This window comes from Plutella xylostella, chromosome 3 (genome assembly GCF_932276165.1).
Source record: "Plutella xylostella chromosome 3, ilPluXylo3.1, whole genome shotgun sequence".
NCBI lineage: Eukaryota > Metazoa > Arthropoda > Insecta > Lepidoptera > Plutellidae > Plutella > Plutella xylostella.
In genome coordinates, this window is record NC_063983.1 from 6,023,257 (window position 1) to 6,038,584 (window position 15,328).

The 15,328-nt window shown below is 35.1% G+C and overlaps 1 protein-coding gene across 1 annotated transcript; it reads right to left on the reverse strand.

Moving 5' to 3' along the window:
* Positions 1-2,774: 2,774 nt before the first annotated feature.
* On the reverse strand, positions 2,775-4,811 carry LOC105383233. The gene is made up of 3 exons (XM_011553260.3): positions 4,675-4,811; positions 4,372-4,455; positions 2,775-3,702 (listed from the first exon to the last, which is right to left on the reverse strand). Exons 1-3 carry the CDS (start codon positions 4,745-4,747, stop codon positions 3,257-3,259), a joined length of 603 nt encoding a protein of 200 aa, XP_011551562.3. The 5' UTR covers positions 4,748-4,811; the 3' UTR covers positions 2,775-3,256.
* Positions 4,812-15,328: the final 10,517 nt, after the last annotated feature.

Below are 15,328 nucleotides of genomic sequence, written 5' to 3' on the forward strand. Positions count from 1 at the left end.
CCTGCGCCAACAACCACAATTTTTTTAAAACATTTAATTTTGGTTTGATCAAAATTTTCGTTTTTAGTTGGTTACCTATAATATTTTGATGCGCTGTTAAATTTACTTTAATATATTGCCGACGGCGACGGCGTCATTAAGCTAGTCTTTTACGTTCAGGAGCTATCGTCACTGGAACTTTTTCATTGCTCGTGAGTGTAGTAGGTATTACTCTTAATTCATATAAATAATATTATATTAGTATTCTTACTTGCAAGTATTATTGCTATAATTATCAATTTATCAATCAAATTAGAGCTTGTTCATCTTTATTTATTAACATTCTATAGGTCTATGACAGGAAGAACAAGTAAATTGTAGTCATGTCCATTTACCGAAATAGTTAAGTAAATCAAAATCAGCATGTAGGTATAAATTATATGCGACAAGTACGCCAATCAAGCAATGTGCGTAATAGCAATGTAGATTTTCAAGAACGATTCAGTAAATCCCAACTTGAAAGTATACGCGATTATTACGCACAAATCGTGTATATTTTCAAGTAAGACATTATTTTTTTTCACTTGAAAGTATACAGTGCTAGTACACTATGGGTGCGTTCTGGCCTTGTATAGTTTCAAAACACGCATCTCCTTCCCATAGACCTTGACCAAAACAATACAGAGGCATTCACAAATCATCTTTTTTAAATTTCATACAAAATAATAAAAGGAAACTGGAGTAACCGTGACAACTGAAATTGGAGTTTGGAACTTTGTTGGTTTTGTCCTTCTCTTTAAATAACACAGTTTGTTTTCACTCCCTCCAAAATACATATTGTTAAAAGGAGCAGATGGTTATTTTTCCAACGGCATCTATGTAGGTCACCTAGGTATGTAGATATAGAACCTGTTAACAATTATTGTGAACTACTTTTCGTCCCGGATTCTCTTTAAAGCTGCGTACAGACCGGCCCAACGAATGGCCAACGAACGCCCAACGATGTATATTTATCATAATTACATAATACAGGGCAGATTGCAGCAACGAAGGTCAACGAAACCCGTTCGTTGGCGTTCGTTTGGCCGGTCTGTACGCAGCTTTAGGCAAAGCTCGCGGGAAAAAACTAGTCTATACTATGAATACCACATGAAGTTCCCACCCCAACACGAGTCCAGTGCCGGAGAATGAAATGCAAAGCTTCTAATACAACCGGTGGATCTAAGCGGGCTATTTTATCCACATTGAAATCCCCTCAATCATCAGACCCACTGGACCACAGGATTAACAGCTAATTTATCTACTAAACGTGTTGGTACAATACAGGAACTTACATGTACAGTTAACTACAGTTGGCAAAATAGATAAATGCCCAGGCCCAAGAGTCACAGGTAAAAATTGCAGAATTGATGAAGACTATGTTGGTAATCGATTCACACACAAGCTAAGTATATTTATAATTATGCATGTCATATTTAACTCTTCGGTAAAATTTTTATGATTTGATTTCCATGCACTGGGGTTGAAGAGGTAGGTAGTTATCTCCTTTGCTGACTGTACTTTCATAGTTTTGAAAACAATAGGCGATAAATCCTCGGTAAGATGCAAGTGCAAGTTTGTAAGTGCATGGGGGAAAGCTAGCTGTTGCACTGACAATAATCGATTTGCTACCTATAATAATTTATGTTTATGGAGTGTTAACTTGTTCCTTGTGTTAAAGCTTTGATAAACAATACGAACAGATGTAGTGTCGGCATTGAACTAATAATATCATTAGTCTAATATTACAGTAGTATTAGTTCAACGAGTGTATCATACAAATACAAAGCTAAATTATACTGTCCACATTTCGTTTACTTTTAAACGTTGAACCTAATTGAAAACCATTGTATTGTACCAATGAACAAGTCACAAATCTTCTAACCGAACCAATTCAAAGTAAGAGTTTGTGAGTGAGGTGTTATTTTTCTAGACATTTATTTTGTACTGAGAATTCATCTAGTTCTTAGCATTGTTTATCAAAGTGCTAAAGCTTAATTTTATTGTTAATATTCCGGCCGTTCGGACTATTGAGTCATGTCATGTCATCACTCTAACTGGCTATAGTGCTTAATAGTTTAGGCTAGATCTAGATTTACGCAAGTGTAAAACTGGGCCTTCGTAGGCCACAAACATGTAACAGATTTTGGCACTAAGCTACTGCTGGCGTCTTGCCAGAAACTACAGCTTGTATACCTACACTACAGGATATACTTTTATGATTGAATTTCCCATTGTGAGAAACATTTTATGAAAGGATCACTGAAGATATAAGAAATCTCTGAATTCGTAAAATTCACTGTGTTGCTTTAGATATTGAGCTTATATTTTTAGCGTATCGGTGATAGACACGAGACTTTAGAACGCGTCAGTTTGTCTACTTGGTTTGTCAGTTTGTCTCCTCCTTAGTAAAGTTTACTTTGTTAACTTTTTACAGATAATATTGGCACTTTAATACAACGATATCTTAATAGAATCTAGATGCAGTATCAGTGCAACAGAAACGTCTGGACAGCTTCTACCACTTCTTATTTTGAATAAGTTCGGTAAAGAAGATTTGTGACTTTATTCATTGGCCATCTTTAGCCATTGTGGTTGTCATTAGGTTCAACTTAAAAAAAACGGTTTGACAGTAAACAAAATGCGCATAGTTTTTTGCTTTGATTTGGTTGTGAAACACGTGTTGTTCGTATATTATTAATCTAAGATTTTATAAACATGATAGGTACAGGATACAGAATAATATTATAATAATGTTTGGGATAAGTAAATAATGAAATCTGGTAACCACTTATAATTTATAATGTTCATTAAAATATATTTTTGGTAACACAACTGTCGAAATCTAAGGTAAGCATTAATAATGGTAACTTTCAAGGTGGTTCATAATAAAGGAACTTTGCAAAACCTTGCGAGTGCGGTTACACAACCGTTGAACAGTATATCATATTATTCGTTTCTTCAATTACCGAAGCGTTGTTCAATTTATATTTTCGATGTTGCTCCTATTATGTGGAATGTTTTCTGTTTCCAGAAATCAATTCCGAAAGAAAGGATTCTTACAAATAACCATACTAGTGGCTTGTTACTATCTAAACTAAAGGTCAATGTACCTATCAAATAAGGTAACAATAACAACATTGGCAAAATGAAATTAAAATAATTTCACAATTAACATTACTATATTGGCTACTTTAAGTTCTAAACCTACACATCAAGATCACCATTTCCGACAACCCTAATGGAATTCATAAAAGTCGCATTTCTTCAGGCAAGCATAGCATATACCAGTCAGCTCCTTAGGCGTAGTCGACGGCGCTTTAGTGGTAGTCGCCTCCGTAGTCGCCGGTTCCTTCTTTGTCGTTGTCGGATAAATAGGTTTGAACACGTACTTGACGTTGTATTCTACCTCAAACGGCTTGTGCTTCCACGGGTGATGGCTGTGACCACCGTGGTGGCCATGACAACCGTGGCACCGGCCGCCGTGGGACTTGTCCTCCACTGCCCAGCTAGCGTGGTCCGGGTAGTCACGGGTGTCAGGGTAGGGTGGGTACGGAATGTGGTCGATGTGGGTGTACGGCTGGTGCCCAGTATTCTCATAGATGTAGGCCTTCGGTGCAGGCGATGGCTCTTCTTCGTGATAGCCCTTCGAGGGGTAATCTTCATCGAAGTACGTCACTGATTCTGGAAGTGAGGAAGTTGGATAGTATTAGCCCAAAGAGCAGCGTCACATGGCGGAAGATTTAGCAGGGGTTTTTACAGCCGGCCGCTGACCAGAGGCCAACTATGATGTAAAATGGCGTGCTAAATAAAAAAAAGGCTAGAAAGAAGAAGATCGGCGTATCAGCGAAGTGGAAGACATCAGCGTGTAGCACTGCACTATACGAACATGTAATTTGTGCAGACGTAGATAGGTTTGCGAAAGTTGCGCCTTGATTCGTGATCAATGAGACATGACCACGAATAGCGGCATAATATTGTTACATGAATACAGTGGATGTTTCCGTACATGAGAAGTTACATCTAATCTGATTATGGATGTTGGAAATAAGTTGAGTATATATACGTAAGTACCTTTAGATAAAAAAAAGTGTTTTGTGCACTCTAGAAACTATAAATAACTAGCTCTTCCCGCGAGCTTCGCTTCGCCTTAAAAAGTTTTCCCGTGGGAATTCCGAGATAAAAAGTAGCCTATGTTCTTCCTCAGGGTCTAGACCTTATGTATACTCAATTTCATTCAATTCCGTTCTGTAGTTTTTGCGTGAAAGAGTAACAGACAGACAGACGGACACGTTACTTTCGCATTTATAATATTACTTAGGATTATTGATAGCCAAGTATCACATGACTTACCATCATCACTTCTTCGATGATGCAGCAGGTCTGGGCAGTACAAAGGACACACTTTGTAACAAAACAAAAATGGCTCTTTCTTATCTGCAAAAAGCATATTTTAAATAGATAATTACTACTCTTTCTTTGTTTATACACAACACTAACAAGATACAGTTATAGAACTTATACTGGTCTGCTACAAAGGTGCAAATGTACAAGGTTCGAAATGATTTTGTTGCTTTTCAAGTACTTAGAATTTTTATCGCACTGTAGATACATCTAAGCTAAAAAAATATATGCAAGAAGTTTAAAAAGACGTACCTTTGAATAGAAAGAACGCGTCACACGTCAAGAAACTAAAACTTAACAAGTAAATTAATATATTTAAACGCATTTTCTAAGTGATACTTATACTCGTAAATACCACTCACGACAACGACATCCACCTTTCACTTCATCTTAGGCACAAGTTTTCCTATAAGACTTGCACACTCTTTATAAGGTACTAGAAAACCAGAAGTCTTACTTAGGAAGTGTTTGTACTGAGAACGAAGCTGTGCATATAAATGTTCTTGGAAATGATGAGTTAATGTGGAACTACATGAATGTGATGAAATCGTAATTGTTATGGTGAAGTCGACTGGCGCCATACAAAAAGAATGGAAACTAAAGCATTTTTTTTTGTTTTAAATTAAATTAATTTAAATTACTGTATTTCTATCCGTAATGCATGCATGGGGTGCATAGAAGGAAACATGGGTTGGGACTTACCTAAATACCTAAATGGAAGAAGGTATAGTAAACCAGTCATACTTTACGTGAAGTACAACTAATATTTTATTTAAAAAACTGTACTACACGTAAATAAAATAAACTAAATAAAATAAAATTTGTATGGACTGTATGGACACATCTTTAGAAAAAGATGCAGTTCTTTCAGTAATTTTGCAAGTACCTACCTATACGATGGCATACTCGCAGTTTATTCGGCATTGTATTACCTACACATAACATATTGCAATGGCGTTGAGGGAAACCAATGGACAAGACAACAGTAGCCATATAACTATTTTTATTTTATTTTGCATTCGTAGGGACCTATGTAAATATAACTTGGAGAAACTCCAAGAAAATTCTATCTATATTACATCACAAATTGAATAAGACAGGAAGATAACATTTAATAGTGTTGAACGCGAAATTACCCATGCTGATTAGAATAACTGGATTTTAGTACATCTTGTATTTCTGTTACCGGTAGCTTCATATTATACTGTAAAATTACAAGTTAGGTACCTACTTAATTATTATTAGTTACATAAATGATGTAATCAATAGGCCCAGTAACATCCAGTAGTATTTCAATGTGGTGTCTCGGGTTATCATTCTGTACGACTATTTTTCAACGAGCTATGGAAATTAGTGAAAAAGACATTTAATTCGGTAAGTACTTCCCATACTTGAACTTTAACACTTAAACTATAATGTTCTTCGCGAATTTTTCATAACCGTAGAACAAAAGAGGTTCAGAAAGATCTCCACCTTTTCCTAATATTGTGTATAGAAGTAAGAACAGTTAACCACCCCCGAACAAGGAACATAACTAACCTTCTGCCTCCTAAAAAGGTTAAGTGTCTATGGGACACCCGTGTAACATTATTTAACCTTTTTGAGTTCACCATCATTCCGGATTCCGGGGGATTAGACTTCGGATGATAGGGGAATTCTAAAGCCGATTAATTTAAGCAATTTAGAACCTCAACTCAAAACGGAAAGCATCGCATCCAGTTGCGTGCTTTGGGAGAGGCCTACGTCCAGCATTGGACTGCTATAGGCTGATGATGATGATGACGATGAACTCAAAACGCTTTATTTTTTTTGCAGTTAAAACTGCTGTTCAGATAATTTAGCAATTTTGCACTCATCAGCGGAATGTCTACAATATAGGTAGTTTTATAATATCTAAAATATACACACTATTCACCTAAAAGTTTGAATTACTCGTACGTAACTTGACCGATTTCCCTGTTTTAATAACGTAATTCAGCATTAATCGGATTGTTTCTTTCATCCAATGCAATAGGTACTATACAGGTAGGTAGTTACAGTCCAAAGTAGCTGAAACATTCAATATTTTCGTCTTCCAGGCTTGATAATAATTATTGTGTCACCAATCGACATTTTGCGCCATGTTACGTGAATCGCAGTATACCGTATACCTAGATGTAGGTCGCCACACTAACGCCAGGGTAATTTCTTGCTGCGACCACATGTCACGTTCACGTTCAAAGTGTGAGACTTTTAATCGATTTTATTACTTTCAGAAGGTATTTCCTTCACACATTCCTCGTTATGGGGTTACTTTATTATACTGGCGGTTACTTTATGTGGCAAAATGTTAACTTCCGTCGTTATTTATAAAGGAAATCTTTTTTTTTACGTTACTGAAATATACTTTCTTTATTGTAAAGTATATTTCAGTCAAAGATTCTAAAATATTCAAAAATATAATATAATATTTGTATGTAGGTATAAATAAATTATGCATTTCATAATGTATTGTATCCAACTATCCACTCCACGGTTATCATTTACACTACATAAAGCACACAAAAGCGCCATCTTCCGTTTTCCAACAGAACAAAACCAACGTCATATTTTAACCCAGATTCACCGTCCGCCTCCAATTATATCCCTGGAACACCCTGTACAATGGCATCGTATTGTAAAGTATCAAAGGTGGAGATGTGAGCTAAATAGGGCACTTTGGACTGGCGACATCCTCCCAGGCGTCCCACTGGGCGGGGGGATGAAAAGCTCAGACGCCACGGAACTGAGGCGAACCGACTTGGTCTGTTCAGGTGGACCCAATTTGTATCACCTGTTAACAAATAATTGGTGATATTTATGAACATGATGATCAGAAGATGTAAACAATAGTCTTAAAGTAGGCACTAGGCACTAGCGTAAATAGGTATACATCTTATTTTAATAACTTGGATCAATGGTGTCCTAAATGGATAAATAATTGTTAATATTTAAGAAGACGTGAAAAGTAATCTTAAAATAGGCACTAGTGTAAGTACATCTTATTTAAATAACTTAAATCAGTGGTGTCCTATATAGGTTTTTAAAAACCAGTAAAATATATATCATCGCCAATGCCAATGGTTGCCAATATATGAACATGATGGAAAAAATCTCGTCCTCTCAATTGAGAGGTTCAAATCCATCTTATTTTAATAACTTGGATCAATGGTGTCCTAAATGGATAAATAATTGTTAATATTTAAGAAGACGTGAAAAGTAATCTTAAAATAGGCACTAGTGTAAGTACATCTTATTTAAATAACTTAAATCAGTGGTGTCCTATATAGGTTTTTAAAAACCAGTAAAATATATATCATCGCCAATGCCAATGGTTGCCAATATATGAACATGATGGAAAAAATCTCGTCCTCTCAATTGAGAGGTTCAAATCCCGCATGTTTGATACACAGTGGTCGATTATGAGTACGGTTACGGTACGGCGAGATTGGTTTAGCGGGTGATCGAGGGATCAAATTAAACGCCAGATAGGTAGATGAAAACAGAGCTGTATGGCGCCGCAGGCTCACCATAACCATCATCACCATAGACGGTCGAATGGCGTAGTGGTTAGTGGCCCTGACTTGACTGCTACGCGGAAGGTCCCGGGTTCGATTCCCGGCTGGGGCAGATATTTGTTTAAAGACAGATATTTGTACTCGGGTCTTGAGTGTTGATATTTACATTAAAAATGTATCTTTGTATGTATTTGTGTAAATATATCAGCTGTCCGATACCCATAACACAGGCTCTGCCTAGTTTGGGGTCGGATGGCCGTGTGTGAGATGCCCCACATATTATTATTATTATTTAATATAACATTACCCTGGTGAAAAGTAGCCCAGAATTACATTCGTTCCCACCGTAAATGTCAGTTATTATGTCCATGTGTTTCTCTCAGGATACGTACGTAGGTCGAAACTATATACCCTGTTGAGTGTGAATGTTAATTGAGGTAAATTTTAGAAGGGTCCAAACCACAAATCCCACCGTGACCATCGCCCAATCACCTCGGCACATCGCTCTATTTCTAGCGCTTTGTAGGAAAAGTTGAAAAGGTTATGACGATGGCTTGAGAAGGACATTTTATACTTAAAACTGCGGGACGTATTCATATCGCTGCGCTGGTTATCGAACTTATTTATACGTAATATAAAGGTCCATTTATCGGGAACTTTATGTAAGTATCGCAAGAAACGGATTGTCATAAATGTATGGAGAAACGGCATCGGCAATGCCGATGAAGTGTACGCACAACTTGTGTGAATTTACATGAAAAGAATACTGAATGCGATGCGTACATTGCATACGATGCAGAAAGGTGGCCGCTTAACTTACACGAGAAAATTGCAAGAATGTAAGAATGGACAGATGTTTGTTACGTTTTTACGGGAAAATGGGTATTTCATGAAATCGGGTTTTATATGTATTAGTATAAGCTGATATTGAGCTGCATTAACATAAGTATAGGCTTTTTTATATCCTTAAAAGCCTTTTCAGGCAAACGATGCTCTCGGGACCTCTATGTATTGTACTGGGAGTGTGGTATTTCGTTGTTTCCGATACTCAGTGACACATGCACAGACAATACATTCAGTTCTGAAACAATGCTTGTGCCACTGAATGTTATTTCACAGTGTTATTTTTGTTCGTGATTCTCAAAGTTTGTATTGTAAGCCACTTTGTATTCTTTGTTACATACTTTTTGAGAGCGCTTTTGTTTTCAGTCCAGTTATAGGACTTCTTCATTTAAATATTTCGTGTTTTTGTGGTTAAATTGATGTAGTTGATTGAAACATAAATGGTTTCAATCATTTTGATTTTAGATTAAAAAAATAAGTACTGCACTCTGTGGCGCATGTTATATGTGCCATTAAACGATTCTCAATACCTAGTTTTTTCAGTTGAACCTACTCACATAATAGTCAAATAAAAAACGCTTCTTGTCTCCCCACCCTGTACGCGTACGTAGCCAACTAAAATATTTTTGGTGGCACCGTTGAAATGTATTGTACGATGGGTGCAACCACTGCTATGTTCGAATGTCTCTTTCAATTTCAGTCGACTGTGAATACGTTTTAGATTCTGTTATTTCGTTCGATAAATATTAGTATTGACAGTGTCTATTTTTCCGTACATTCCTAATGGTTTAAAGAGCATGTAGCGTAGCTGTTCATTTATAATAGCTTTAGTTATGTAGCTTCATAAAGTTTAGTTCTATGATGATCAAATAATACTAACTGTGAAAATGAATGCATCAGAAATCACGTTAAACAAAGTCAGGTAGGTAGTCGGAAAGCTAAAGATCGCACCCAGTGGCGTGCTTTGGGAGAAGCCTACGTCCAGCAGTGGACTGCTATAGGCTGATGATGATGAAAGTCAGGTAGTACATAGGTATGCTTTACTTTACACCTAATCCGTACGAGCACGTAAGGACGTATAATGTATTTTTTCTTATTTGTCGTAGATTTTAAGCAATCTTGGAGTGTCTTTGAATTAATTTAAAAACTTAGTTATAAAATAAAACATAATGACAAATGAAATAATACATACAAGCAAAAATCATTTATTTCGTAATTAAACCATTTATTTTGGCCGTAGTTAATTTGTTTAATAGTATTTTAATTAAAAAGACACAAAAATATTGTTTACCTTTTTCGCCAAATAAGAATGAATACAGTATATGTATATGTCGCAGGCATCTGGTTTAATCTCCTGTTTGATTGATGTGCCTTATATAAATAAATAAATAAACCGCTAGCCCTTTCATTGGATGGCGCTACTCAGTTGAATGACTAAAGAACAACTCGTCAAGTGGTTGACTGTAACGTCCAACGTCTTGACTGAACGTTATTCAGCGAAGTCGTTAAATGGGATATAGTATAGCAAATTTGTAATGTCTGGTTAGGATGAACATGACCAGACAAGAGTCAAAAAAAAGACTATGTTACAAAGCTCTCATCTGACAAATTAACTAAACAATAACAATAAACGTACCTTGATATCATACTTTTATATTTTTATCATACTTTTTCCGAACTAAAGCAGATGAAATCCATAGAAAAAGCGGATCAGCACCGGTATAAACACAGACATTTATCATGGTTTTCAGGCGGTAACTATGGTAGGCTAGGCTTATTTTGATACTCGTTTCATAATATTTTGATGTTATTTTAATACCTATGTGAGCACTGAAGAAATAAAACTGCAATGTAAGAAAAATAAAATGATTTGAAAAAGAGTGATGTGAGTGGGACCCAAGTGAATTTTTGTGGGATAGCATTATATATAAAACTATAAAACTATCCCAGAAAAATTCACTTGGGTCCCAAAGGAAGTACTTTTGGACTCCAATACATAACCCTAACCTGCAGGGTCATGGAATGGCAATATGAATAAATTCCTTTGACTATCGAAGTTGCGAGAGGTGTCTGTGAATGACGACGGTAATTTTTTGATAATAGTTTGTATTCAATGTATTCTATCATATATACTTTGCAAAGAGGTTAATTGAATCGGACTAACTCATATGTAACTTTTCTGTATAGATCTCCTTCATGGTCTGACTGCCTTCTCGCTTTGTATTATGTAGTATCTTAGATTTGATATTTCAGGAAGAGTGATATACTATGGTATGTAGTATGTATGTACGATGATGGACCTAAGTGTTAAAAATCTCTTTATGACGAATGTGATCAATTAATTGTACTTACAGCATGTATGCAAGACAAAGAGAAGTACAGTGCGACAAACTTATCTGTTCCGGTGAGAGTTAACTAAATTGGTCCATATTTCATTATTCACTAATATATTATACATTGATATAAATTACATAGGCTTCATTAAAACCGCAAGGGTAAATTACCATTACGGGAAAACTAAACATCTTAAAGAATGAAGAAATATTATACATTTACGTGAGCTCTCACCGGAACAGATAAGTTTGTGGCACTGTACCGATGTGCAATTCCAAAAGTCCCTCTCCCAGTAATTCTTACTCTGTGCCTACAATGTGTACTATACACTAAATCCTCTTCGGGAAGGTAATAGCTCCGCGAAAACGAATTCCTCAAGGTTTTAGAATGATAAATTCATTCATTATTCACACGTGTAATTTATTGTCACAAAGGTCGCCTTCTCTTCGGAGTGCTTTCAAACATTTTTGTATTTATTTAGGATTTGCAGTTTATTTAGGGACACGTAATTTGGAAGGATTCTTTCTGGTTTTGTTGTCAGTGTAGTATAATTTAACTATACTAACCTAAGACTCGTATCCTAATTTTTAATTTTTAGTTCCTTTATAAAGAAGAATAGGAAACGAGAGCTCCTCTCCTCTACGTCTCCGTGACTTACGACCGCAGTTAAAGGATGATTGAGATTTGAATAGTACTCATTTTGAAACTGTATATCTTTTACACGAGAATTACATTTCTTATTTCAATCTTATGCTCAGCTATTTATTCTTGGGATAATCATAAAACATAATTATAATGCTGTAGATTTATGTGGGGTGTTCTCATATTGTTAGAAGTGAGAAATTAAGGCCGTTTTTCATTTCCATGAAATAAGGACTTTGCCGATAAATAACTTTCCTACCACTGTTGTACGTATGTACCTATCTACTGTATTTATAATGTATGAAATATTGTCTTTTAATGATTATATTACATACAATAATATGTCAATATAATTATAAAGTGCTATTAATAATTGTTGTACCTATGCTATAATAGATATATTAGTGCTTTTGGAACCAAATAATTTTGATAGCATTTATACAAATATCAACAATACATTTATTTTATATGCATATGTTTTTTTTAGAAAACGGGTTATTGTTATTACATCATTAGTATGCGATCTAATGACATTTTACTTTGTAAGTTGCGGCAACTGGTTTCATCTTTTCTTAATATTAACGTCGTGATACGGACTAGTTTGGAGGCCACAATTATATTTATAATTATTTTATTTTAATTAAATTCCAACCATTTTGTTGAATCTAATAGACTGAGATCAAGTGCTACTTTCCTAACACATGTTTGAGTTGTAAAAATAGCTTCTCAATTTAACTGTATTTACATTTATGTGTGTGTGTGTGTGCCTATGTGTGTATGTGATCCGGGACAATACAAAGTGTAAAAAAATTACAAATATTATTTTGTATTGCTGTTGATTTTGTGTTTATACATACTGATGTGCCGTTTATGGGATCGTGTCCCAAGTGGGAATAGTTGTGGATGACTTCATATTATAGTTCATCTGACATATACTAGTAAGTTTACCTTTATTAAATTTAAACAGTCGCCGGTTCTCAGTGTTTCAGGCAGTTTCAGCCTCATGTGATGTCATCTAGCTAGCTAGGTTTAAACAGATGGCTGAACGGATTATCGATTTGTTTTTATTCGATCATAGGTAATGTTACCTCGAGTATTCTTAATTATTGAATCAGGTCCTCAAACCATATAGTACCTACAGGTTTAATAGTTCGTCGAAAACTATAAAAGTTTCAGTAACCTACTTAAGTAAGTGACGAAACGTCAGTAAGTCTAGTACAGGTTTGATAGATTGTCGAAAACTATAAAAGTTTCAGTTTTCTCACATACAAATTGGCGCTTCTAGCGGAAACTATCATGAAACTTTTGACAGATAATGTATGCAGGTGACAGAGAAAAACCAGAACTTTTTTCGTATGCATAAATTGCAAAACTCGTACTAGAGGTCCAGGACTGCAAATTGCTAATAACGGATGCATTGGCGTGCCTCTGGATATTTTTTTAAACTCTATTATATATTATTTTCAATTGACCGATGACGACGGCCTTATCGCAAGAGTGCACTACAGTATAGTGTTCAAACGTTTATGCACTATGCAGCGAATGAGTGCCTGTTTAATGCAACACACTCGATCAGTTTCCCTCTCAACACGTCGAGTTGCCACTCTAAAACTTCAAGGAGATTTTACAGTCATCTATTTTCAAGTGTCACTCAAAAAAGTGTAAATGAAATAAATAGGTAAAATCTACATTATCGTTGTCGCGCTATAAAGATTTTGTTTATTTCATTTACACAGTTTTATGCAAAAGTTAGATAGCTTTTGCACAAAATTTCATAAATGGCCATAGAACTTGGAAAAACCTGCTCAATTATGTTTGTTTTCGTGGTTTCTATTTGTTAGTAGAACGAATATCGTCTTCTTATCGGATTTGGCGAAAAGCCAAACTGTTATTATTTGATATGCCTGAAAACCGAAGAACGAAGCCAGGGCAGTTGCTGAAGACAGGACGGCGTGCCGTACTCTAGGTGGCCTCTGTCTGTACCACTAGGGTACCTTAGGATAACAATTACCTGAAAACCAGGGGCTGTTATAAGTTTGTTGTCTTATGTCTTTGCATTCCAATAACCATTAAATAACATCATCAACAATACCTTGAACAATACCTTGAAGCATTGTAGGTAGATATTAAAAGTTTGCACGTCATAAAGCCAGATATAAATATAGTATTCTTGATAAAAATAGCAAATTGTGTAATATAGCTTATGAAATATTTTGGAAATGGGTAAAACAACTGAGTTTAATCCTTTCAAAAACTAAAATTACGGGAATATAATACCACATAATGATTTAAATAATTTAAGAATATGTGTAGTGCCTTTTTTGCGCTCTAGTAACCGACAACAAAAACAGTTCGTGTGAACATAAAAAGTTACACTTTGACATTACCTACCTAATGAATGCGCGTAGGTCTATTTTTTTTTACAGAATCACCTTTTATTCACTGTAAGGTATATTTTGCTCTATCTATGGTGTAGATACGGTACGTGACTTGTCTAAGGCACCTTTTGATGTGAAACCTTTACTCGCTTCGTCGTCTTAGTTCCTTTTCTTTTTCTTGTCCCTGTAGAGATTGGCACCATTAGTTGATTAGACTTTTTGTGGCTGGCACCTCTTTTTTATTCGTAAATGACAAATAAATGATAATGGCTTAACCTAACTAACTAGTTAAGTAACCTCAATCTTAGCATCAGACTGAATTGATTACTTACTGTATTTTTTCTTTCGGTGATTATTAAATTGCTGACACAGTTTCAGCTTTATTAACTTGGGGATCGAGATGGATAGTAAAATTAATCTGTCTCTTTTGACATTTTGTATGATTTATATTTTTAACTGCCAAGTTTTTGTATTTATCATTTAAAGAGAATTATTGTTGATTATAAAAATCAAACTGATAATTATGGAAAAAGTGACTAGATAGGGAAAAATATCATATCAACGACTTACTAAAAAAGAAATAGTGCGATTTTACTACGGGTATTTATGAAAATTAAATACTATTGTTTACATTTCTCCTTTACATTATAAACGCTCCCTAAGCTACATCACTCAATCGTAGAAAACAACAAGTATTAAATTGTTATCCAACTCTATGATCGATGAGAATGTTCAGAATGAAAAAACTTTTATTTTTCTTGCAATGGTAAAGGCTTAAGTTTGGTTTCTATCTCATATTGGTGGGAAAACCAAAGATATTGCTGTGTCTCAAGTGCAATTTTCACTTCCATAAGTTCAGTAGCGTAAATCACTCTTTAGTACCTACTACAATAACCTAACTAGGTATTAATATCAATATATCATATCTACTTTTGTAAATTGTGCAATAAAAATAAATATTGCTGGGAATCTAGAAGTTAATGTGATAGATAGATAATCTGTAGAATATTATGAAGGTACGACTACGGCAAATATACATATCTACCTAAATAAAGGTTAAAAATAAACCGTTTTCAATCGGTATCATCTGTTGCTTAATATATATTATTCAATGCAATTGGGAAACAAAAAGACTCCATGTTCCGAGAGTAAAACGTAGCAATTACCAACCAC